Consider the following 25,486-nt stretch of genomic DNA (forward strand, 5'->3'; position numbering starts at 1 on the left):
AATAAAAAAAGTCAAGATTAATCTAATTTTCATCATTTTTGAAAGAAGACCTACTATCAGGAATTTACCTCATAAGAACAGCGATCTGACATGTTTTATTCAGCAGAGAAGATAATTTCTGTTATTTATTCTTATTGGTTAACGTGTTATTTTTACATAAACCTGTACGGATTTTACTAGTTGGGCTTTTCCTGAGCATCTTGCCAAACTGATTATTTCTATTTGTTATCCAAAGAAGGTTACATAAGAAAAGTTTAAGTTGTTATAAAGCTAAAAGGCTAAACTATTCTATGTTTGTGTCACAGGCCGGGGCAGGCGACCGAACCTTTCTACACCGCCCCTCTGAACCGTACCACCTCAAGGAGCTAGCAGAGAACACCACCAGACCAGACAATCAGATAAAAGATACAAAGTTCGTCTTTATTGAATTAAAAGTATTTTTAAGATAAAATGGCACTCGATCCACTCCGTCTTCCTAGAATCCTCTTCGAAGCAGGCCAAGACAGCGAAAGAGGAATAACTCAGCCAGAGAATGGGAAGTACGTAGAACTCACAGCTTTATCAGGTTCTCCAAGCCTTAGCAGACTCCTCGCTGGACTCAGACAAAGGATAGAGGGTTAGTATAACTCACAGCTTTACCAAGCTCTTCGCTGGAATCAAACAGAGGATGGGGGGTTCATTTAACTCACAGTTTTAGCAGGTTCTTTGCTGGACTCAGACAAAGGATGAGGATTCGTATAACTCAACTTCACAGGCTCGTCGCTGGACTCAGGCAGAGGATAAAAGGTACGTGTAACTCTCGGCTTTAGCAAGTTCTTTGAGCTTTAGCAGGCTCTTGGTTGGACTCAGACAGAGGATAGAAGGTACGTGTAACTCTCGGCTTTAGCAAGTTCTTTGCTGGACTCAGACAAAGTATGGAGGGTTAGTATAACACAGCCTTTTACAGGCTCTTTGCTGGGCTCAGACAGAGAATAGAAGGTACGTGTAACTCACAGCTTTAGCAGGCCCTTCATTGGACTCAGACAGAGGGTGGAGGGTACGTATAACTCACATCTTCAGCAGGCTCTTCACTGGACTCAGACAGAGTATAGAAGGTGCAGATAACTCACAGCTTGAGCAGGCTCTTCACTGGACTCAGACAGAGGATAGCAGGTACGTGTAACTCTCAGCTTTAGCAAGTTCTTTGCTGGGCTCAGACAGAGAATAGAGGGTATGTATAACTCACAGCTTTAGCATGCTCTTCAATGGACTCAGGCAGAGGATGGAGGGTACGTATAACTCACAGCTTCAGCAGGCTCTTCACTGGACTCAGACAGAGGATAGAAGGTGCAGATAACTCACAGCTTGAGCAGGCTCTTCAAGCTTTAGCAGGCCCTTCATTGGACTCAGACAGAGGGTGGAGGGTACGTATAACTCACAGCTTCAGCAGGCTCTTCACTGGACTCAGACAGAGGATAGAAGGTGCAGATAACTCACAGCTCTGTATAATACACTCCACAAGCACTGGTTAGCGAGACCCAACGCCCCTCGAGTGAGGCAATCCAACAGGTCAAAGGCACGAACAAAGGCAGACTTTACTCCCCACACTCGTGTATTAAATAAAGCACTCAAAGACTTCACACGTGTAATTGTCCAACACACACTGCAATCAACACACTCACAGTAAACTAGGGCCCCTGCTCATAGCTCCGACCAAACGCCTCAGTCTTCAGTAGCGCTGTAACCCAGGGACAATCGAGAGGATGGATAACAGCCAACAGTATTCGCTTGGGAAGAATCAAATCAACATGATGTTTAGTTTTCAAACCCTCGTCTTCGATACATTTGGACGACCCAAGATGACAAAAGATGGAAAACGGCAGGCAGGAAGACAGCGGGAGAGAGAGATGGACGACCACAAGCACACTGGCGTGGAGAAATTAGCACATCAGAAAACTTAGTTACTGGCCAGCAATCATCTGACCATCACATCCATGGAGAAACACAAAGCTTTATAAAGCAATATAAACGGGTAGGATGGTACTTAGCTCGTTCCAAAAGATAACATGTGTACATCCGTCCTTCAGTCTCCAAAGTCCTCCTTTTCAGCATCAATGTTTCCTCTGATCAACAGCCTGCAAAGAGCCGTCCCTGCCCCACTTCCTCTCCTCGCGATCTCTCACTCGCACTGGTTTCCTCCTCTTATCTCTGCTTACCCACCACCATGCCTTTTTATAATCCACATCTCAATTACGTGTCTCAATCGCCGATCGCCACCCTCTCATCACACACCTGACACTCATTTCCTCACCTAATCACCCGTTTACTCACAACTCACGGGACAACCGGAACCGGCCAGGTGTTACACCGGTACAGTTCCGGCAGGGAAACATCTTCCCGCACAAAGGTTCCGCCTGCCTCTAGTCACTCCGTGACATCCTCCCCCACCAGTCCGTTCTAGTCCCTAGAACTGGGTTCCGACACCCAATCCCCATACCTCTCTGGGGGCTGTCCCCTATTATCCCGTTGGGAACGTCTCGGTGGTGAAGCGGGATCCACCCCTCTTGGCTCGATGTTTGGGCCCCTCGGAACCACTGCCCACCCCACTAAGGGTGGCCTAGGGGCCACAGGGACTGTTGGAACCTCCACTGTAGGCCTCGGATAGTTCGGACAGGGGCGGAGTAAGTTCCGATGTAAAACCCGCTCTGGGCCCGACGTTCCCTCAGGGCGGATACTGTAAACCGGCTGGTCGGGGCGTTGTTGACGTTGCACCACATAAGGCAGGGCCTCCCACCGGTCACTAAGTTTACCCTTCCCTTGGCGCCGATTGTCCCGTACCAAAACTCTCTCTCCGGGCAGTAACGGAGCCTCCCGTGCCGTCCGGTCATACAACCGCTTGTTTTTGGCAGCGGCTACGTTGATTCGGTCAGTGACCTGTTCATACGCCGAGTGGAGTTGTTGATGATGTCTGCCTACCCAATCAGTCAGACTCCCAGTCTCTCCAGCCACAGCCGTTCCCAATAGTAAATCCATGGGTAGACGCACGTGTCTCCCAAACATCAGGTAAGTTGGAGCATACCCGGTGGTGCGATGCACACTATTGTTGTAGGCCTGTACCAGGGCGGGAAGACTATCAACCCAGTTACTCTGATGGTCCGTGTCCAGCGTCCCCAGTAAGCCCAGCAAGGTCTGGTTAAACCGCTCACACCCCCCGTTACCCTGAGGATGGTATGGCGTGGTGTGAGTCTTCCTACACCCATAAAGTCGACACAGTTCCTGGACAACCTTGGATTCAAAATTTGGCCCTTGATCTGAATGCAGGGTCTCTGGGCACCCAAACGGTTGGAACACCGTCCTCCACAGAGCGTTTGCAGTCGTAATAGCTGTCTGGTCCAGAGTCGGAATGGCCCAAGCATATTTCGTGAACAGGTCAGTTACCACCAGGATATTCTGGAAGCGATCCGTCGGTCGACCCAACGTCAAAAAGTCCATAGCCACAATGTGCAAAGGGGCCTTGGGCCGCATGGGGACCAGCGGAGCTCGCACCTCCTTTCTAGCTTTAAAGAGCGTGCAACGCTGACATTTTCGAATGAACGACTTTACGGACGTCTCCATCCCTGGCCAGTAGAAATACCTCCGCAGCAGGGACACCGTCCTCTCCTGCCCTTGATGTCCCAACTGGGTGTGGTAAGCTTGTAACAAGGCCTGGATCTGACCCTCGGGTACCACCACCTGACACACAGCCTCATGCGTCACTGGGTCTTGGATGGACCGACAAACCACCCCATCTCTCAGACAGAGCCTCTCCCACTGCCCGAGGAGTTTTCTCACTACCCATGTCTGGGCCCGTCTTTCTGCCACCTCAGGCCATAACCCCTGTACCAACCAGGACCGTATCGCCCCTAGACCAACATCCTCTTCCTGCCGTTCCTTCCATCGCTGCGGGTCCCAGCCCCAACTAGCGGGGGCTTCCTCTAAATGGGAACCAGGTGCTTCCACAGCTCCTACCATGAGCTCCCCCTGGTGTCCAATAGAAGGCACCAACGGAGGACCACGGGCCTCGACCTCCGGGAGTCTGGACAGCACATCGGCATTAGTGTGTTCCCGGCCCGGTCGATACTGAAGTTGATAGTCATAATTGGCCAGTTGCGCTACCCACCGTTGTTCGACTGCCCCCAACTTGGCTGTCCGCAAGTGGACCAGGGGATTGTTATCAGTTACTACGAACACCTTGGCTCCCCACAGGTAATCCTTAAACTTTTCACACATGGCCCACTTCATGGCCAGCAGTTCGATTTTAAAGGAGCTGTAGTTAGAATCGTTTCGTTCGGCGGGGTGAAGACTTCGGCTTGCGTAAGCTATAACTCGCTCCATTCCCTGCTGCCGCTGGGCCAACACGGCTCCCAGGCCAATGTTACTGGCATCAGTATACAGGACGAAGGGCTGGGTGAAATCCGCATATGCCAGGATGGGAGCCTGTAACAGCTCTTGCTTGAGCCTCTGAAAGGCGGCATCGCAAGCGGAGTCCCAAGCGACAAGAGGAGACCCCCGGCCACGGGGATGACCTGAGCCCGCGAGGAGCTGATTTAGCGGCTTAGCGATCTTCGAAAAATTTTTAATAAACCGCCGATAATACCCCACGAAGCCCAAGAAAGATCTCACTTGTCGCACTGTTTTGGGTGGGTCCCATCCTTGAACGACCGACACCTTTTCAGGATCCACAGACACTCCAGAGGCACCTACACAGTGGCCCAGAAATTTCACTTCTTTTCGGAACAGTTGACATTTCTCTGGTTGTAACTTCAGCCCGTACTTTTCCATTGCCCGAAACACCTGTTCCAGATGCTGGAGGTGGGATTCAAAGTCTGGGGAATAAACTATGACATCATCTAGATATACTAACGTGGTGTCCACCAACTGGCCGCCCAGACACCGCTGCATCAGCCGCTGGAATGTGGCTGGAGCATTGCAAAGGCCGAACGGCATCCGGTCCCATTCAAAGAGCCCGAAGGGGGTAGTAAATGCGGTCTTTTCCCGATCCCCCTCCTCCACCTGCACCTGCCAGTACCCGCTGGCAAGATCTAATGTAGAATACCAGGCGGCTCGAGTCAGGCTGGTAAGAGAGTCCTCAATCCGCGGTAGCGGGAAGGCGTCCTTCTTAGTTACTTGGTTCAATTTACGATAGTCCACACAGAACCTCCAGGCTCCAGTCTTCTTTCGTACCAAGACGATAGGAGCTGCCCAAGGGCTACTACTCTCCCGAATAATCCCCTTCTCCAACATCCCCCGCAACAGGGTACGAACCTCAGAGTAGAGAGTTGGCGGCACCGGACGATACCGCTCCCGACTTGGTGCGGCATCACCGGTAGGAATCTGATGTTTTACAACATCAGTACGACCATAATCCTCATCGTGTGTAGAAAATACGTGCTGCCATTTCGCCAGAAAATCCTGGAGCTGTTGGGTATGACTCTCTTCCAGCCCCTCTCCTCGCAGGGATTCTCCCTGAAGATGAGCCGGCATCCCCTCTCCAGAAAGACTCGTAGGCTGGTCCACTCGCCTCAGGGCCACTTCGACCACCGTAGAGCTCACTTGACAGAAGCTAACCTCCCCACCTTCGCTCACTTGTTGGGGGCTCACTGAAGTAACTCGGGCCAGTCGTTGATGGCGGTACAGGTTAACGGGATAAGGATTCACGTTCCGTACTCTCACAGACACTCGGCCCCGATGGACCACGGCCAGTCCTCGAGCCACCTCCACGCTCTGACAATCCCAATGGGGCTCGACAAGGACCCAATCCTCCGGTCCATAGGCCCGAGCAGGCAACCGGGCCCAAATAACAGCCTCACTCCGAGCCGGGATAGACAGGGCATATCGACAAGCCACCCGGCCGGTATCCTCACGATCTCTTTGGGAACTGGCCGTGTGGATCCGGCGACAATCAGCAACAATACGTTTCCATTCCCATTTCTCGGCTGGCGGAGCGGCTCGAGTAGGCCTAGCTTGAAACAATTCCTCCCAACAATCCATTATGACATTCATGCCCAAGAGGGCTCGATGCGCCCCCAAGCAAGGGTCTCGAACCACCACAACCCCCTTCTGCGGCACGGTGACCCCATGGATCTCAAAGTCTGTGACCAGGTATCCAATGTAGGGGATGTCCAAACCATTTGCCCCTCGCAGGGTCAGCCAAGGAGCCTCTGCCCCCTGTAACCATTGGGCACTGAACAGTTCTTTAGACAGGCTTTCGGAGAATAGAGTAACTTGGGACCCGGTGTCCACTAGACACCGGACTTTAACGCCGTTCACCTGGATCTCCACAAGGGGGCAATGCCCGACTAAACTATCTCTGAAGCCAGGAGTTGAAGGGTCCATCAAGGGGGTCCCGGCCACTTGACCCACAGTAGCCGGTAACTCTAAAAACCCCCCTGTGAACCGCGGCGAGAGCCGCACTGGCGACGATAATGTCCAGATTCTCCACAACCATTACAAATCGGGCGACCCTGTTCGTCCCACTGGAATCTAGGGCCGGCAGGCTGGAATGGGCGTCTTCCTGGGTCTCGACTCCCATCCGAGTAAGAACGGTCCCGGGGTAAAGTCAGAGGAGGCCGTTCCCGGCGGAACTCCTCCAGAAGGGTCTTGGACAACTCGGTCATTTGTTCACGGACATCCTTCATAAGGTCAGCACGTAAGGTGTGCCTCCAATCGGACAGCCCCAAAGGGGAAGGGTCACTTGTTCCACTGGCGGCCATGCAAACGGAGGAATCCGCCGTCTCCGCATGGTCCAACTCCAGAGCCAATGCTTCTCTCCGCAAATCCTCAAACGTCAGCCCGGGGTCCCGGCGGAGCTGCACCCGCAAGCTCTGACGAACAGGGCCTTCCCGGAGCCCCAGGAGAAATTGGTCCCGCAACAGAGTCTCCTCTCCTCCCAGACCATGATCACGCCTCCCCTTCAGCCTAGTAAACTGCTCCCGCAATCGTAGAGCGAAGGCCCGTAGAGGTTGCCGGGGTCCCTGTTTACAATTAAAAAACTGAGTCCGGAGGACAGCTACTGGAGTGGCATCTCCATACTGCCCGGCCAAGAAATCAAAAATGGCTTGGGCCGTAGCTCGAATCTCTTCAGGTGCAGCCTGCACCTCTCTCTTGGCCTCGCCTTCAAGTGAATTCAAAACGAACTGTAACTTCTGTGGGGCACTTAGCCCCTGAAGTCCCGCCAGGTACTCGACCTGGGCCTTCCATTCTAATAAGCTCAATTCCGAACCTGGTCCCCCATACCTCTGGGCCCAGGGGGCACCCATAAAAATAGGCGTAACTTGAGGCCGGCCCGCCGGCAAATCTTCGTCTGCCATCGGGGGGTCTCTGGTCGCTCAACTCAAGGTGGAATCCTGCCGACTACGCCAAATCTGTCACAGGCCGGGGCAGGCGACCGAACCTTTCTACACCGCCCCTCTGAACCGTACCACCTCAAGGAGCTAGCAGAGAACACCACCAGACCAGACAATCAGATAAAAGATACAAAGTTCGTCTTTATTGAATTAAAAGTATTTTTAAGATAAAATGGCACTCGATCCACTCCGTCTTCCTAGAATCCTCTTCGAAGCAGGCCAAGACAGCGAAAGAGGAATAACTCAGCCAGAGAATGGGAAGTACGTAGAACTCACAGCTTTATCAGGTTCTCCAAGCCTTAGCAGACTCCTCGCTGGACTCAGACAAAGGATAGAGGGTTAGTATAACTCACAGCTTTACCAAGCTCTTCGCTGGAATCAAACAGAGGATGGGGGGTTCATTTAACTCACAGTTTTAGCAGGTTCTTTGCTGGACTCAGACAAAGGATGAGGATTCGTATAACTCAACTTCACAGGCTCGTCGCTGGACTCAGGCAGAGGATAAAAGGTACGTGTAACTCTCGGCTTTAGCAAGTTCTTTGAGCTTTAGCAGGCTCTTGGTTGGACTCAAACAGAGAATGGGTGGTTCGTATAACTCACAGCTTTAGCAGGCTCTTTGCTGGACTCAGACAGAGGATAGAAGGTACGTGTAACTCTCGGCTTTAGCAAGTTCTTTGCTGGACTCAGACAAAGTATGGAGGGTTAGTATAACACAGCCTTTTACAGGCTCTTTGCTGGGCTCAGACAGAGAATAGAAGGTACGTGTAACTCTCAGCTTTAGCAGGTTCTTTGCTGGACTCAGACAGAGAATGGAGGGTACGTATAACTCACAGCTTTAGCAGGCCCTTCATTGGACTCAGACAGAGGGTGGAGGGTACGTATAACTCACAGCTTCAGCAGGCTCTTCACTGGACTCAGACAGAGTATAGAAGGTGCAGATAACTCACAGCTTGAGCAGGCTCTTCACTGGACTCAGACAGAGGATAGCAGGTACGTGTAACTCTCAGCTTTAGCAAGTTCTTTGCTGGACTCAGACAGAGAATAGAGGGTATGTATAACTCACAGCTTTAGCATGCTCTTCAATGGACTCAGGCAGAGGATGGAGGGTACGTATAACTCACAGCTTCAGCAGGCTCTTCACTGGACTCAGACAGAGGATAGAAGGTGCAGATAACTCACAGCTTGAGCAGGCTCTTCAAGCTTTAGCAGGCCCTTCATTGGACTCAGACAGAGGGTGGAGGGTACGTATAACTCACAGCTTCAGCAGGCTCTTCACTGGACTCAGACAGAGGATAGAAGGTGCAGATAACTCACAGCTCTGTATAATACACTCCACAAGCACTGGTTAGCGAGACCCAACGCCCCTCGAGTGAGGCAATCCAACAGGTCAAAGGCACGAACAAAGGCAGACTTTACTCCCCACACTCGTGTATTAAATAAAGCACTCAAAGACTTCACACGTGTAATTGTCCAACACACACTGCAATCAACACACTCACAGTAAACTAGGGCCCCTGCTCATAGCTCCGACCAAACGCCTCAGTCTTCAGTAGCGCTGTAACCCAGGGACAATCGAGAGGATGGATAACAGCCAACAGTATTCGCTTGGGAAGAATCAAATCAACATGATGTTTAATTTTCAAACCCTCGTCTTCGATACATTTGGACGACCCAAGATGACAAAAGATGGAAAACGGCAGGCAGGAAGACAGCGGGAGAGAGAGATGGACGACCACAAGCACACTGGCGTGGAGAAATTAGCACATCAGAAAACTTAGTTACTGGCCAGCAATCATCTGACCATCACATCCATGGAGAAACACAAAGCTTTATAAAGCAATATAAACGGGTAGGATGGTACTTAGCTCGTTCCAAAAGATAACATGTGTACATCCGTCCTTCAGTCTCCAAAGTCCTCCTTTTCAGCATCAATGTTTCCTCTGATCAACAGCCTGCAAAGAGCCGTCCCTGCCCCACTTCCTCTCCTCGCGATCTCTCACTCGCACTGGTTTCCTCCTCTTATCTCTGCTTACCCACCACCATGCCTTTTTATAATCCACATCTCAATTACGTGTCTCAATCGCCGATCGCCACCCTCTCATCACACACCTGACACTCATTTCCTCACCTAATCACCCGTTTACTCACAACTCACGGGACAACCGGAACCGGCCAGGTGTTACACCGGTACAGTTCCGGCAGGGAAACATCTTCCCGCACAAAGGTTCCGCCTGCCTCTAGTCACTCCGTGACATCTGACTCAAATTGAAAGAATAAAGAGTTTAATTTGTATTAAGGTTTATATGGATTATAAGATGTAGCCTAATTAGCGATTTGAATAATTAAGTTACTTATTGAGTAACTAAGTTACTTTTCAGACAGAGTAATTAGTAAAGTAATTTAAATACAATATTAATGAAGTAATTAGTAACTGTAATTAATTACTTTTTGAAAGTAACTTACCCAACACTGATGGACTAATGAACAACAAAATTGGATTAAAAATTAATTTCAAGATACTGATGATCATATAAACTACAAAAATGACAAAGTTATCCAGGCAGCCAAATAAACTGAAAATACTGAATACTGTATGAAGGCAGGTCTTTGGGCACATCAAGGCATTATATAATGAAATCATGAGCTTTAGGCAAAATGCCCAAATAAACCATCATTCATCTGTCTCTCATTCGGAGCTGTGATGTCTGTTAATTACGGCTTGATTTCTCATTTGCTCTGTAGGTTGTAGCAATAAATAGGAATCAATCTGGGTTCAGTGGAGGGTGGAGGGTCCAGTGATGTCACAGTATATAAATCTAAGCCTCTCCTCACAGAAGAGTCCGAGCACTCAGAGAGTGAAGAAGCAGTGTTTGTACAGAGATTCATGTACAGTTAGGAAGTGACCTCTGATTGGTACTCATGGGGGTCAAAACTATCTTGTTTTCCATTATACTTCTGCATGCATGCACTGCCAACTTTAACGGTAAGTACATGAGAGCAGTAGTGCATGACAGAAGTTTGATTTTTAATCGCAGTTTTTTGATAGTGTTTAACAGTAGATGAAACTTTGACTGCATCATATTATGTGTGTAAGGAAGCTTGTTTTGAGTATTGTTGGTTTAAATTGTGTGATATTTTAAAGAAAGATTTTTTTACTTTAAATTGGCTTCATTTTCATACGCTACGGTATCATTTTTATTTACTATGGTATTTTATTTGTTTTTACTTTAAACTAGCTTCATTTTCATATACTATGGTATTTTTATGTACTCAAATTACCATATTGAATACAAATGAGCCATTACACCAGATTAGGAACTACAGCCCATTTCATGAAGTATGACGTCTTGTTGCAATTTTGCGACTTTGGCGCTTAGAGGGTTAACTGCTGTTTAACCTTGTTGTTCCAAGACATACACCACCTCACTGAATTTAAATTTCTGTTTAAATTTGTTGCATACACTTGTTTTTGCAGAATCACACATATATTAACCTATGTAAAAATATATAGTAAAAATATTACTATGTTTTTTTGTACCATGGTAATATGGTATTTGAAGTTAAAAGATATACCAAAAGATTTACCAAAATATTAAATTTCTTTAATATTTTACTCACCGTTATTGTCGTTCCAAACATTTATGACTTTCTTCCTACTGTGAAAAATAAAAGAAGATATTTTCAGAAATATCATAATGTTTGTCCGTAAAATGGAAGTCAATTATAGCTAAAACTGTTTAATTACCAACATTCTTAAAAATATCTCAAGATATTTTTGGGTGAACTATCCACTTGAATGTCCCACCATTGACAAATACTGCATGCTATTTTAAATTTTTATGTATGCTAGAAGTTCATATGAATTATTTACAACTGACATCCACAAATGAATGTAAAGTGTTGCTGTAATGCCACTTTCTGACATTATATTTTACATAAAGAGCCTTCATTGCATTTAGGTCATTTCCCATGAGCACTGGACTCTTAGCAATGCTTTATAAGCCTGCATGTCATAGGAGTTTGTTTTATGTTTTTCTTCAGAATCTCAAACAATCTGCATAAAATTAACCAACCCAGGGACATAGCATCTGGTATGCACATGCATATGGGCCCGGGCTGATTGGGGACCCGCCGAAGGGGACCTTTTAATTAAAATGAGTAAACATATTCTTACTTATTGGCCGCAAACAATAAATATGCTGTAGAACTTTTACTTTGGAACTAGAAATAGATTCATCAGACCAAAGACCAAAGACTGCCCATTTAATATAACCAAAATGATTTATACCTTCATAAGAGCCAGTAAATTCCCAAAGGACTGCTGCAGAACTGCATAGCCACAGTCAAATAAAATACTTAACTTGAATCCTGGAAATGTTGAGACGCTTTTTACATTTTAATCAAATGAAAACTAAAAGACTTTCAAATCACATGAGCCAATATTTTATTCACAATAGAACATAGGGAACATCACAAATGTTTAAACTGAGAAATTGTACACTTTTATCCACTAAATGAGCTAATTTCAAATTTTATGCCTGCTATAGGTCTCAAAAAAGTTGGCACGGGGGCAACAAAGGGCTGATAAAGCAAGAAATTTTGAAAAGATTCAGCTGGGAGAACATCTAGCAACTAATTAAGTTAATTAACATCAGGGCCCGTATTTATCAAGCTTCTCAAAGTGCCATTTTAGTCTTAAGTGCTGAGAATTCATTATATTTACCCCTACTTTCAAACTTAAGTATAAAAGCAAGTTATCAAATTTCTTAAAGCTAAGAATCACTCTTACTCTTCCAGTTATTTAAGACAGCTCGAGAGGTCTCTCAAGTGGTTAGCAGTTGCCAGTAGAGGCTTGTGATGGCGCTGAGGAGACAGAGATGTGTGCGAATCATTTCCTGAGTTATTCAAACAGAAAACCAGCAACAAATATTTACATTACCAAAGAACATCATAACTGACTTCAGTCTAGCACGAGTATTATATGCTCTTTAAAAAACACTCCCGTTATAATCAGTGAAAGCTGTATGATGTGTGGCACTGTGTGATGAATAAAGCTCTTACCTCTTATTTACACTGCACAAGTCTGTGGCACTTTACAGCAAATAGCCTTTGTGCACAGAAACTGTAGTCCATAAAATGCGTTGCACAAATTTGTTGAACATTTGGGTTGTGCTGGTCTGTTGTAAACAAATTTTAATCAATGATTTCTAATTGCATCTACTTTTTGAAGGCCAAATAAAGTGCTTTTGCTTTCGCATAGAAACACACAGCATCTCCCTTACATGGCTGCATCAACACTACTGTGTTTATTGAAACCACACCTTCTTTCTTTGCGTGAACATTTGGGCGGCATTACACAAATATTTTCACATTGTGACGTATACATGTGGGGGCGTGTTTTAATGAGGTGTTTTAGCCCTGTCTGGATCAGCCTTCTTTTTTTAGATTGAATAAATCCTTTTGTGGGAGACTTTGAGCTTTGTAACTCTGCAGATCTTATACATGCACAAACAGCTACATAATACACTAAAGAAAAGGAAAACAAGAAATCGCATCATACAACCCCTTTAAAAAAGGAAATCAATTCAGTGATTGGTCCATGCCTATGTCATCATCCAAAATCCCGTTTGTGGCACAGCAAAGTGTCATAAATTATCTCTGACACTTAAGATTTAGTCCTACACTTTGCTTAAATTACAACTGAGATGCTTGATAACTAACTTTTAAGTGCAGCTTAGAGCCAATAATTTTTTTACACTTAAGTCAATTCTTAGCAGTGTTCTTGAGAGTAATTCTTAGAGGCTTGATAAATACGGGCCCATGTCTGTAACATGATTAGCTATAAAAGGGATGTCTTAGAGAGGGAGAGTCTCTCAGAAGTAAAGATGGGCAGAGGATTTCCAATCAGTTAAAGAGTGCGTAAAAAATATTGTGGAATACTTTAAAAACAACGTTCCTCAACATCAAATTGCAAAGGCTTTGCAGAACTCATCATCTACAGTGCATAACATCATCAAAAGATTCAGAGAAACTGGAGAAATCTCTGTGCGTAAGGGACAAGGCCGAAGACCTTTGTTGGATGTCCATGGTCTTCAGGCCCTCAGACGACACTGCATGATTCTGTCACTGACATTACTAAATGGGCCCAGGAATACTTCCAGAAGCCACTGTTTGTAAACACAATCCACCGTGCCATCTGCAGATGCCAACTAAAGCTCTATCATGCAAAAAGGAAGCCATATGTGAACATAGTCCAGAAGCGCCGTCGTGTCTTGTAGGTCGATTTTCTATGAATTCTGTCGACTCAAATCTGCAGACTGTCTCTGATCTTTGGCGACTAACATCATCTTCTCCAGACTGTAAATATATGGGAAAATCAGGGCAGAAATCATGTAGTGTATTCCAGCCATGAGAGACTATAGATAAGTTTACATCCATGTAATAAGAGGCTTCATAATGAGGCTATTTTCTGTGTTCATCCCTATGAATTAAATGTTTTATTGGTTTGTTTTATTTTATTTTTGAATGCGTTGCTTAGCTGAACATGGACTAGTCTAGATGTTGCAATGTGCTTTAATGACACTTCATTATGATTATATAACTGATCAACTTGAAGTCCTTGTTGCTTGATTTTTAGTGTTCTGTTTTTTTGTGATTGACTTTGTACCTTCAAAAATATATTTTACAATTATTCTTTAACAAATTTCCTTAAAATTAACAAGAATTTTTAATAAAACATGATGTGAGCTTAATGGGAACAGGGGTGTGCTTAAAGGGTACAAAAATGTACCCATTAAGCACAGCCAGACTTTTAGAATTTAATGATGTATATCTTAATTGAAATGCTTTTGTCATTTGAAATAAAATTTAATATTTTTGTGTGAGAGATTAATATTTTATTTTACAATAACTTTTTGTACTGAAACCAATATCTTGTGCACTAAAAATGTCTCAATGTAGATTTTGGTGAGCTTAATACGTACATTTACCCTATAAGGCAAGAATGGGACCAAATTCCAAAACCAAAACTCCAGAAACTCATAACCTCGCTGCCCAGATATCTTCAAACTATTTTGAAAAGAAGAGGAGATGCTACAGCATGGTAAACATGCCCCGTCCCAACTATTTTGAGACCTGTAGCAGGCATCAAATTTGAAACTGAGCTCAATTTGTGCATAAAACTGTAAAATTTCTCAGTTTAAACATTTGTTATGTTATCTATGTTCTATTGTGAATTAAATATTGGCTCATGTGATTTGAAAGTCTTTTAGTTTTCATTTTATTCAAATTTAAAAAAATAACGTTCCAACATTTCCAGAATTCGGGTTGTAATAGCAAATAATAAATAAAAATAAAAGGAAAAATTGTGTGAGGTTGGTAGCTAGCTAGTTAAAAAAAACTGTATCACACCTAGCTTCAGCGACATCTGCACCATTTTAATTCTCTTTCTTTCATGTTAATTCTCTTTTATTGAAAGACTATCAAAAGTAGCCCTTCTTTCCATTGAGAATACACAAAGCCTTAAATTAAACATACAAGGACATTGTGGATGACTTTGCAGTAAGAAAGGCCCAGAGAATTAAATGTAATTATATAAATTGCTACACAAATGTGCGTAGTGAGCAGTTTTTTTCTTTCTGTCTTTTTGCATATTGGTCCGCTGTGCCAAGATTGTGTTTGCATTAGTAATTTAGTAAATATGGCAGCATTTACTGCCATATTATTTTTTAGAATAAAGTTAAACTAACGAAGTTGTAATATTGCATGAATAAAGTTAATAAATGTGAAAATTCAACTTACTCCCAAAAACAAACAAAAAAAGGCTGTGGTGGTTAACTGGCTGATTTATGAAAATAATAAAACAATGCTGGCAAAGTTATATTGTTGGCATTTCTGAGGTAAATGTTGTTATGACTGTTTTGACTATTCACAAACTGTTTTATTTACAATTTTCAGATCGCTGATTGACCGATTAGCCTAAATGAGGCATTCGGGTTTTTTTAAGTGGTTCTGATTTTTTTCAACATGTCTTCTGATATTCATTCATGTTTATTTCATGATGTAGAAAAAAAGAAAAGATGATTGATTCACATGACACTTGAACTGAATACAGTGATCTCACACTACATTAAATAGCAGAAAAACACATTGATTGTGTTTCAGGACAAAATTGACAGAATTTAATTGATTTGTGTTACATTAAAAGTGACATGCCCTATATTAAAAGTAAAAAAAAAAACACGCTTGCAATTATTGGGTGGCTGGTGCGCTACAAATAAAGAACTTCAAATATTATTTCCAAGCAGTTATACCATCAATAAAACAGCTTGTGAATGGTCATGTAATATTATTTACCTCAGAAACGTCAACAATAAGGAGCATTGGAGCCCACATTAGCCTATAACAGTTGGAAGGGCCCATACTCATGATTTTTGCATACAGGCCCAGAGCTAAGGGCCACTGAACCAACTGCTAAGAGGTGGGCTGCTAACAATGCTCACAGGAAGTGATTTAGCTTAACATTGTAAATGGGACTCAATTCCCTTAAGTAGCTTGTGTGTTTGAGGGTCATTGAGGGTGTTTTAGCCTGTTTGGTTGCAAAGAGCTCTGTAAGCAGCTTTGAACAGACTAATAAGCCAATTGATGCCTGATGAACTCAGTTCAGGGTTACCAGGTGGAGGCGGGGTTTACCGCATTTTATACTTTGTTCACATTTGATCAATTCTGACTGTTCTAAGCTGTTGATGATAAACACAAAGCACAACCATTCTTAAACATTTTGGCAATGTCATTGCATGCAATCAATTCACAAGTGTAAAACATAAGTTTACTTACTCCAGCAGTACTATTTACAGTAGATAAACATGTTCTTCAAGGCCTCTTGTGAGACATTAAACCAATGTCCTGACTCTCTATGGCAGTGGTCGGCAACAGGCGGCCCGCCAGCAATAATATCTGGCCCACGCCGTAGCCAGATTATTTTGATAGCGGCTGGTTCTGAAATAGATCTGTCATGACAGCAACAGTTACTCACAATCAGAGTATGTGAACGGAGCGCGGAACTTTTTTAAAAGTTGGAGAATCGTGGTTTTCACTCGCTCCAAGTGCGCTCCATCACCGCTCCATCACGAGTACAATTCATGCTAACGACCCGTAATATTTAGCAAGAATTCACGTTAAACATATTTAGCTAGCTAGATAGAAAAGGATCACTCAAATCAGAAAGAATGTGAAGGCTATGATGACTGCAGTGGACATGAGCAGGAAGTTATATTTCTCAAGGAATTTATTTGTTCCTACAGAATATTTTCAGCTGACAGCTGACTTTTTTTTTCTCAGAATTGAGTGATAAAAATTTGTAATTGCGAGTTAAAATGTCAGAATTCTGAGATATAAACTCGCAATTCTGAGAACATATCAGTCCCCTCCCCCCTCTCAAAACTGCAATTGCGAGTTTATATCTCACAATTCTGTAAAAAAAAAAAAGTCAGAATTGTGAGATAAAAAGTTGCAATAACCTCTTTTTCTTTCTTTTTTTCAGTGGCGGAAACGGGCTTCCATAGAACTGTGATATTTCAAGCATACTGAAATACTTTAGACGCTGAGCAGTGTTTCTGATATCAGTGAGCGCGGAGTGGAGCGGAAGCAGAGTGATTATTAAATGCTCGGAGTGTGGAGGGGAAATTGTTGACGCTCACATACTCTGATCAGACACCGCCACACAAATGTGACTTTTTGTTAATGACTGTTGCAGGATTTTACACAGAGTAACAGCTCACTACCAGTTACAAAATAAATTGTAACAGTCAGTCACAGGCAATTCTGGTTGCATTTTTCATCAATTAATATCTTAAATAATCCTTTGACTATGTTCTGGCCCGCCATATAGTAGTGATTTTTGTTTGGGGCCTGATGCCAATCTTACTTGCCGACCCCTGCTCTATGTTCATTAAAAATTCCATGGCACTTCTCGTAAAGAGTAGGTCATCCAGGTGGATGCTGCACACTGGTGGTGGTTGAGGAGAGATTCCCCCCATATGACTGTAAACTGTGATGTATTTTGGATGTAAAGCAATACAAAATAAAGCGCTATATAAATCCTTCATTCATTCATTATAGCAAAAGTGTCACAGTCGCCTTTATTTGTCTGGTAATGCCATCAAAACTTAAAGGTAGGATAAGGGATTTCGGAAAGGCTAGCGATAGCAAGTTAGCTTTGAAAGCAAGATCCCCACCCTCCCAGCCTAGTAATCACTCTGCAAAGCCACGCCTCCCCCAAAACACACAAACGCACTCAGGCAGACCAGAGACTAACCTGCGACACGTTTAGAAATGGCATTGGCTGTCCGCGCGAATAGCCTTGTGGTTAGTGTGTCAAGATAGCACAACTGTGCTCACGGTGACCTAAGTTCGATTCCCGTCTCAAGGTCCTTTGCCGATCCCGCTCCACTCTCTCTTCCCAGTAATTTCCTATCGTCTCTCTACTGTCCTGTGTGAATAAAAAAGCATACAAAGCCCATTAAAATAACAAAAAAAAAAAGAAATGGCATTGGTCGAGGATTGAATGCAACACAGTCAGATTACTTCATGTCTCATTCACCAGTGAGAAAATATTACAGTACAAAGCGCATTACAATAATAGCACCTTCCATTCTTGTTGGAACGCGCTGATGACATATCATTTCTGCGCAAACAGGGTGCGCTGAGGTATGCAAACACATATTTGACAGGCAGGCAGGACAGCCTATCATAATGTTCGGACCGAACATTTTGATTGGACGAAGATTTTATGGTCCTACGCCTTCCACAGACGATATAAATACATATAAATCAACCAGCATAACAAAAATGTTTTTGAACCAAATCACCTTACCCTGCCTTTAACGTTTTGTTTGTTTTGTTATAGCTGGTTCTGGACGCAACTTCTCTGTTATGACAGAGACCTATGGGACAAGAGAAAATGATTCCTTTTCGGATGGGATGCTGTATGGAAATGATTCCAGAGGCTATTTTGGAGGCTATCCTTTAAAACATTCCCCAAACGTTTCCATAATCTCATCCATGATTGATTCCATACCAGTGTTTGCAGGTAAAGTTTCCAGACCTCCAGAAGCAATTTGCAACATCTGAGCTCTTCATGTGATATGTGTTGTGAAATCATCACTACAAGTTAATAATCAAATTTTTACTCCAAAATGCAGTGCTCTGCATATTGTACAGTAAACGACTGGCCAGTTTTTTTACTATTTAGGGGATATTTAAATATTCGGGAATCCCAGATGAAAAAAAAAAAAACCCTCTAGAATTCACACAGAAAACAGGTTCTGATTCAGTATTTTTACTGTAAACAAAATGTTTGTTCTAGGAGGAATTGTTTAGATCAACACCATCACCCTAAAAGCTTTTCACACAGATTTTCTTAGCCTCTGGTTATTGTTGTCCTAAATCCTGCTTTTAACTCTGGGTAAAGGAACATTTCACACTTATAACATAAAAGTGAGGTGGGCCGCGCACTTTACCTGGGGTTATAAAACTTTGCCCAGAGTGGAGTTATCATTTGATTTTGCGGTGTTAAACTTGTACAGTGTGAAATTATGCAATGCTATAATCTAATGGGTAGATACTTAAAAACAAACATGCTATTGCGTGCCTCATAATCACATGCTTTGGACAGTCACTGAAACACAGCGTGCTAACAGTTTTGGCATCTGAGGGGGAAATGTGAAATGGTGATTGAATTTGAGTGAAGAAGAGAGCATTTCGTTCTTACTTTTACAGTGCAAAATATCTATTCAGGAAAACTTGGTAGTACAATCGGCATTATATTAGGATGCACAATGTCACTGACCATCCATTCAATGACACTAACACCTCAAATATGAACATTAAAATGTTAACCCAGTGTTTAGGAATGTACAGTGTGAAACGTCCACATATGAATAGGCTGCATTAATTGTTAACACTGGCTATTGGAGCATTGTGAAACTAGAAACTAGAAGCAAGGTAACCCAGGATTCTGTTTACCTGGGGTTTTAGAAGTGTTAACTATTTCAAGTGTGAAAAGCCGTCTGTTCTAGATTATTTGTCTGGTGGTGTTGAGAAGTTTCATGGTTGTTGTTGTTTTTATTTATTTATTTTTGCATGTTTGTTTACAGATCCAATCATTATCCATTTTCTTGAATACCAGCCATGTAACAGCACTGATCTGAATGCAGTGGATTGCAACAAGACTACACAGGACACATACAACATCTCAGACGAGTCTGTTGGCTTCCTCAAAGGCCTGCTGGTCACACGCATTATGCCCTCATTCTACATCATCATCATCCTCATTAGTTTGCCCCTGAACGCTTTGGCCTTGGTGGCGTTCACCTGTAGGATTCGAGAGAAGAAACCAGCTGTGATCTACATGTCTAACCTGGCGTGTGTGGACCTGCTCTTCACCCTGCTGCTGCCTCTGAAGATCCACTACCAGCTGAACGCTTCAGATTGGGTGTTCGGTGAGGCAGCGTGTCGTGTGCTCAGTGCAGCTTACTACTGCTACATGTACTGCTCCATACTGCTGATGATGTGCATGAGTGTGGACAGACTGCTGGCCGTGGTGTTTCCCATCGCCTCTCTGACCTGGAGGAGTGCAAGGAAAGCTACATGTGTGTGTGTGCTGGTCTGGCTGCTGGCGCTCGCTGGTACAGTGCCACTTCTCTCCATAACACAAACATTCAAGATAATGGATGTGGGCATCACCTGCCACGACGTGCTGTATCACACACAGCTGTATGCATACCTGTTCTCTATTCTCTCCTGCCTCTACTTCCTCTTGCCTCTGGTCGTCACCTTAGTGAGTTACTCTACCATCATATATGTGCTCACTACCAAGAATGATCAGTTGGCAACATCATACTCAGACAAGCGAAGGAGAGCTGTGATTATGGCTATAGCTGTGCTGATGGAGTTTGTGCTGTGCTTTGCACCAACCAATAGCATCTTGTTGTACCACTGTATTCGTTTAGCCACTGGAGGCAGCAGTGAGGAGGGGAAATACTACCTGATGGCTGTGTGTTTGGGGAGCGCTAGTGTTTTTCTGGACCCTCTGTTATATTACTATGGCTCGTCTCAATGCAGACAGAAGATGTGCTCTCTGATCCGTTGGAGGAAGACAAAAAGCTCAACCACACAATCAAACATAAACAGTCAAACAAAATCCTCTTACACCCAGGCTCACATTCAGGTGTGAATTGATGGTGATTTTTTTGTACTAGGTTTAAATGATTGGAATGGTGTTTGTTTTTAATGTTGGTCTTTGCATGCACATAGATACATATATATATATAAAATATAGCATGTGTATATATATTTATTGCATTTATTGCATTAAATGCATTTAATTAATTAATTAACTGTTTACACCAAGGGTCTGAGGGTAACGCAATTTCAATTCTCTGTATGTATGTGCTGTACATGTGGAAGAATTGACAATAAAGCAGACTTGACTTGACTTGACTTGACTTGCATTTAGTTTGTCTCTCAAAAATTAAGGTGTCTGTAAAATTAGCATAGCAATCAGTTATGATTTTTGTTGCAATGTGCATTCTGTAGCAATGCTGATAAGTGTAACTTTCCCATTTATAATCTGCTATACTTAAAATATTTATAAATGTGAGGACAAGCAAGTTAAAATTAAAACAAAACATGTAAATTCTCTTTCCATAAACATCATATATTAGAGCACAGTCAACAAAAATGCACTGAATGTAGTGTAATATTTACTTACCAAGGGATATGATTGGATGAACATTTTATAGTCCTACGCCTTTCACAGACGATATAAATACATTTAGACCACTTAACTTAGTGGTTGTCATCGGGATGGGAAGAGACTTTCAACTAGCATAACAAAAAATGTTTTTGAATCAAACCACCTACCCTCCCTTTAATAATTTTGGCAAGTACGTATGTCATTACATGCAATCCATTCACATTTATAAAACATAAGTTTACTTTTGAAATTGCTTTGGGACTATATTAATTGTTTTTTTTTTATTTATTCATTAACAGAATCTGGGCAGGGGATTCTGGAATAGTTGAGGATGGATGGCTGAGCTACTGTAATACACTAATGTAATACACTATATACTGTAAAACACTAATTAAATCACATGCACAGAGGCATTGTCTACTTTTGTTTAATGGATGTTCAATGTCCAATCATGGTAACTGTGCAAAATCGGATTATAGAGTCATTTCAAATACAGCTGATCATATAGACCACAAGATAATTTGAGTAAGACGAGATACAGTTGAAGCAAACAACATTTTTTTCTCTAATATTTAATTGCTCTGAGAACTACTAGTTTAAACAGGAATGGTAAACCTCATAGACCTCCTACGGGTGGTCCTCAAATTTTTGTGAGGTACCTCTTTTCACTGAATAGTTGAAAATTGCCTGTATCACATCCTGGCATAAAAACTTAGCAGTGATTCTGCAGTGTTAACACTGTCAAATTTGTACAGTGTGAAATGATACCAAGTTAATAGATGCTTGGCAACACCCAATCGCGTGCCTCATAATCATGTGCTTTGGGCAGTCACAGAAACACTGCATGTTTCAGCATTTGAGGGGAAAATGTCAAATTGTGAGGGGAAAATGCATCAAATCTTGTGAAAAAGAGTGTTTCATTATTACCTTTACAGTCAAAAACATCTGTTGTAGAAAACTTGATAGTACCATCTGCAATAAGTATAACCTATTAAATGAGGAAGGTGGAGGGTGAGTAAATGCAGACAGAATTTCCATTTGACTTTAACACAGAAACTGATACATAAATCCTCTATGTGGCAGTGTTTATTCATATGTCTAGCCTTTTATAGTCTTTGTTGTTTATTTCACTTAAAGCCTTCATCAAAGCTTTTTATACAATGTGCCTCACAAGAACTACTGATGGTTTTCTATTATTGTTACAGGTTTTGTAACACACAGCTCTTCTACTGACATAGCAATGTATAAACAAATATCAATTTTTGTCAAGCCTACCAACATCACTCATCTGAATATAGATATATTCAATAAAACTACATATGTTATCTCAGATGATGCTGTTCTCTTCCTCAAAGGCCTGGTGGTCACACACATCATGCCCTCATTCCACATCATCGTCATCCTCATTACTTTTCCCTTGAATGATTTGGCCTGGAGAAGTGCAGGAAAAGCCACATTAATATGTATATTAGTCTGGCTATGATTATGACTATTGCTGTGCTGCTTGAGATTGTAGTGTGCTTTGCTCCAACCAGTGGCATTCTGTTGTACCACTGTGTTCATTTAACGCATGCCTTGATAATGGTGGAGGACTGTCCTGGAAGAGAAGAAATTGTTGAATAAATTTGTTATGTTTGTTTTATTGTTATTTTTGTTTGTTAAATTACAGTTGAACCACTGATGTCACATGGACCATTTTAACAGCATCCTTACAACGTTTCTGTGCCTTGATTGTGGTAGGACCCTTGCTGTCTATGCAGGGTCAGAAAGCTCTCGGATTTGATCAAAAATATCTTAGTTTGTCTTCTGAAGATGAACGAAGGTCTTACAGGTTTGGATCGACATGAGGGTGAGTAATTAATGACAGAATTTTCATTTTTGGGTGAACTAACCCTTGAGTCATGACCCACAGTAATATCCAGCAATGCAAATTACTCAACTTTTTTCACAAATGTGGTTGTTTTGAATTGAATTGAAAGTATCTCTACATGATTCATGTAGGCTATTTTCTAACTGAATGTTAGAATACAATAAACATTTTGCGTCTTCAACATATTGCGCATACAAACAACAGTGCATGTGCGCATATTTTAAAACAATATTTGCAAACAGAATATATGAGAATTTACTTCACTGTTTAATCTATGCTTTAAGTGAAAAAAGGTTATAATAACTTAGGGAATATACATGAAGTGTCCGCATATAATGTAGCCTAAATGTGTCACCTGGCACATCTGAAGGGCTTGACCCAGGTAAGGTCACATGTCTTTAAAAGACGCTGAGCTCCACACCTGACTATAAAGAGCTGATTTTGTTTACTGTATATTCATGATGGAAACTAAATACAGTTAATTCCAGTTCGTTCCAGTTAATTTCGCAGGAATAATGGCACACCGATTGATACGCTTTGCTTACCTTAATCAGCGCCAACCTGTCTAGGCAAAGTAAGGATTTGATTTCTTGTATATATTTAAAGAGAAGTGTCTCATCTCAAGACTTTCATATACAAAACTCGTTTATTTGATTGTTTATAAAATTTGATTTCTATAAGTTTTTTATAGTTATATTTTTTTATAGTTCTTTTTATAGTTATATTTTATAGTTATTATATTGAAAATATGTTTTGTCTGAATTGTTGGCAGCCCAAAAAAATAAAAAAATAAAAAATACTTTCGTGATTGTATGTGTATGTATCAATAAGTTTTTTTGCTAAATTTTCTTGTCACAAATTAATGAATTACTGTCACTACATAATTTTAAATATAAAACAGTGGTCAAATATGAAAAATACAATCTCTAAGGTTTCCAATGATATATAGTTTGTCAAGATTAGTTTAGGTTTAGTATAGAATATTACGGTTTTAAATATGTAATGGCTTTGGGCCCACCGGTGGGCCGGTGACACTTAAGGGGTTTTTAAGCACCTGTTACAGAAACTATTTCGCATTTATTCCTGTTTACATAAATGGATGTACAAGTATCTCTAAAAGAATGTGAAATGTTATGTGCATCACACCAGTGACCAATTTTAGATGTGTGAATGTATAACCAGCAAACATAACCTCGTTCAGATGTGTTCTAATGCACTAAATGCTGGAATAGTCTCATTTTTAATGCAGATTTATTTTTGCACTCCCATGCATCATTTGGTTTCAAAGCACATGTGTAGGTTTTAATGTTGTTTTATTTGCGGTGTATTTATTTATTTTATTTTTTTAAAGAATTTTCTGAATTTATCAATAAATTTGTTTCTCGCCCATGTCTGCCTATTAGTTGCATGTGTATATTTGGCCTTGTTTTCGAAATGAGAGAGACAGTGAATAGAACATGACCAAAGTCCACGAGGCAACTTTTTATTTAACTAGCCAAATCATAAAATTGATTTGCAGTTGTTTGACACACACACACACACACACCATTTACAGTTCATTGTCCTTTTTTAAATTAGTCTTCACGGAAAAGACAGACTACATAGGTCAAAAATAAATTTGTGTAGCAATTAATTATTTTTGATTAAAAAATTCAGACAATTTATTTACAATATTAGTGGTTGAGTGCTTGAACAGAAAATATAAGCAAAACTACAAACCCCACCAGAGCCTGTGTGGCCTTGTTGAAATCATGTAGGTGAAATACGAAAAAAGGACCTTCAGGATAAAGACTTATTTCAATTTATAAATGTTTTTATAAATATCCGATGGTGTTGACAAAATACAGAGTTATGCAACCTTAGCGAAAATGTTGTGTATTTTTATTTTAAATTAGCCTAAGGATAAATTAGTGTAAATGTTCTAAGCTGTCGTCAGTGTTATTATTTTTATACTATTATAGTATTTATTCATATTTTGATTAAATTTGTTTTTATATTTTCAGATGGTATTCATTTTAGTTTAAGTTTTAATGTTTCCAAATAAATAAAAGATTTTACTTATATTTTAGGATTCTTAAACATTCTAGTAGTCTAATTTTATTTCACGTTTACTTTTTATTTTAATATCAGGTTATATTTGAGCGATTTTTAACAGCATGGTGTGGTCTGAGAACAGAAGTGATAATGTAATGTAATTTTGATGAAATAAAGATGACAAATCAAAAAGAAAGAGTAGCTACATTTGGCAACGTGTTAAGACTTGCTAAATACTCTTTAAATAGCAGCAGCTATTGTTGTTAAAACTGTAATGTTAATGGTATCAACACAGTCTCTGTCTCTCTCTCCTCCCATGCTCAGCTCAACGAGGTTGATTTCGGTCAGAACTCGAAACTCACACGCAGCAGCAGGATCTGACCAGAGTGCGTCGAGCGTGTGACGTCATGCAGGTAAGGACACACCGCACGCTCTCTGTTAAAGTGTGCTCTTCCTTCTTTT

The 25,486-nt window shown here is 41.9% G+C and overlaps 1 protein-coding gene across 1 annotated transcript; it reads left to right on the forward strand.

Moving 5' to 3' along the window:
- Positions 1-7,536: 7,536 nt before the first annotated feature.
- Positions 7,537-25,405, forward strand: LOC306856003 (proteinase-activated receptor 1-like; the record flags this gene model as incomplete). Its single annotated transcript, XM_079394962.1, has 4 exons — positions 7,537-7,702; positions 18,271-18,453; positions 19,520-20,592; positions 25,349-25,405. 4 exons carry the CDS (start codon positions 7,537-7,539, stop codon positions 25,403-25,405), a joined length of 1,479 nt encoding a protein of 492 aa, XP_079251088.1.
- Between the last annotated feature and the right edge of the window lie 81 nt (positions 25,406-25,486).

Source organism: Barbus barbus (assembly GCF_936440315.1).
Source record: "Barbus barbus genome assembly, chromosome: 36".
In the NCBI taxonomy this organism is placed as follows: Eukaryota; Metazoa; Chordata; class Actinopteri; order Cypriniformes; family Cyprinidae; genus Barbus; species Barbus barbus.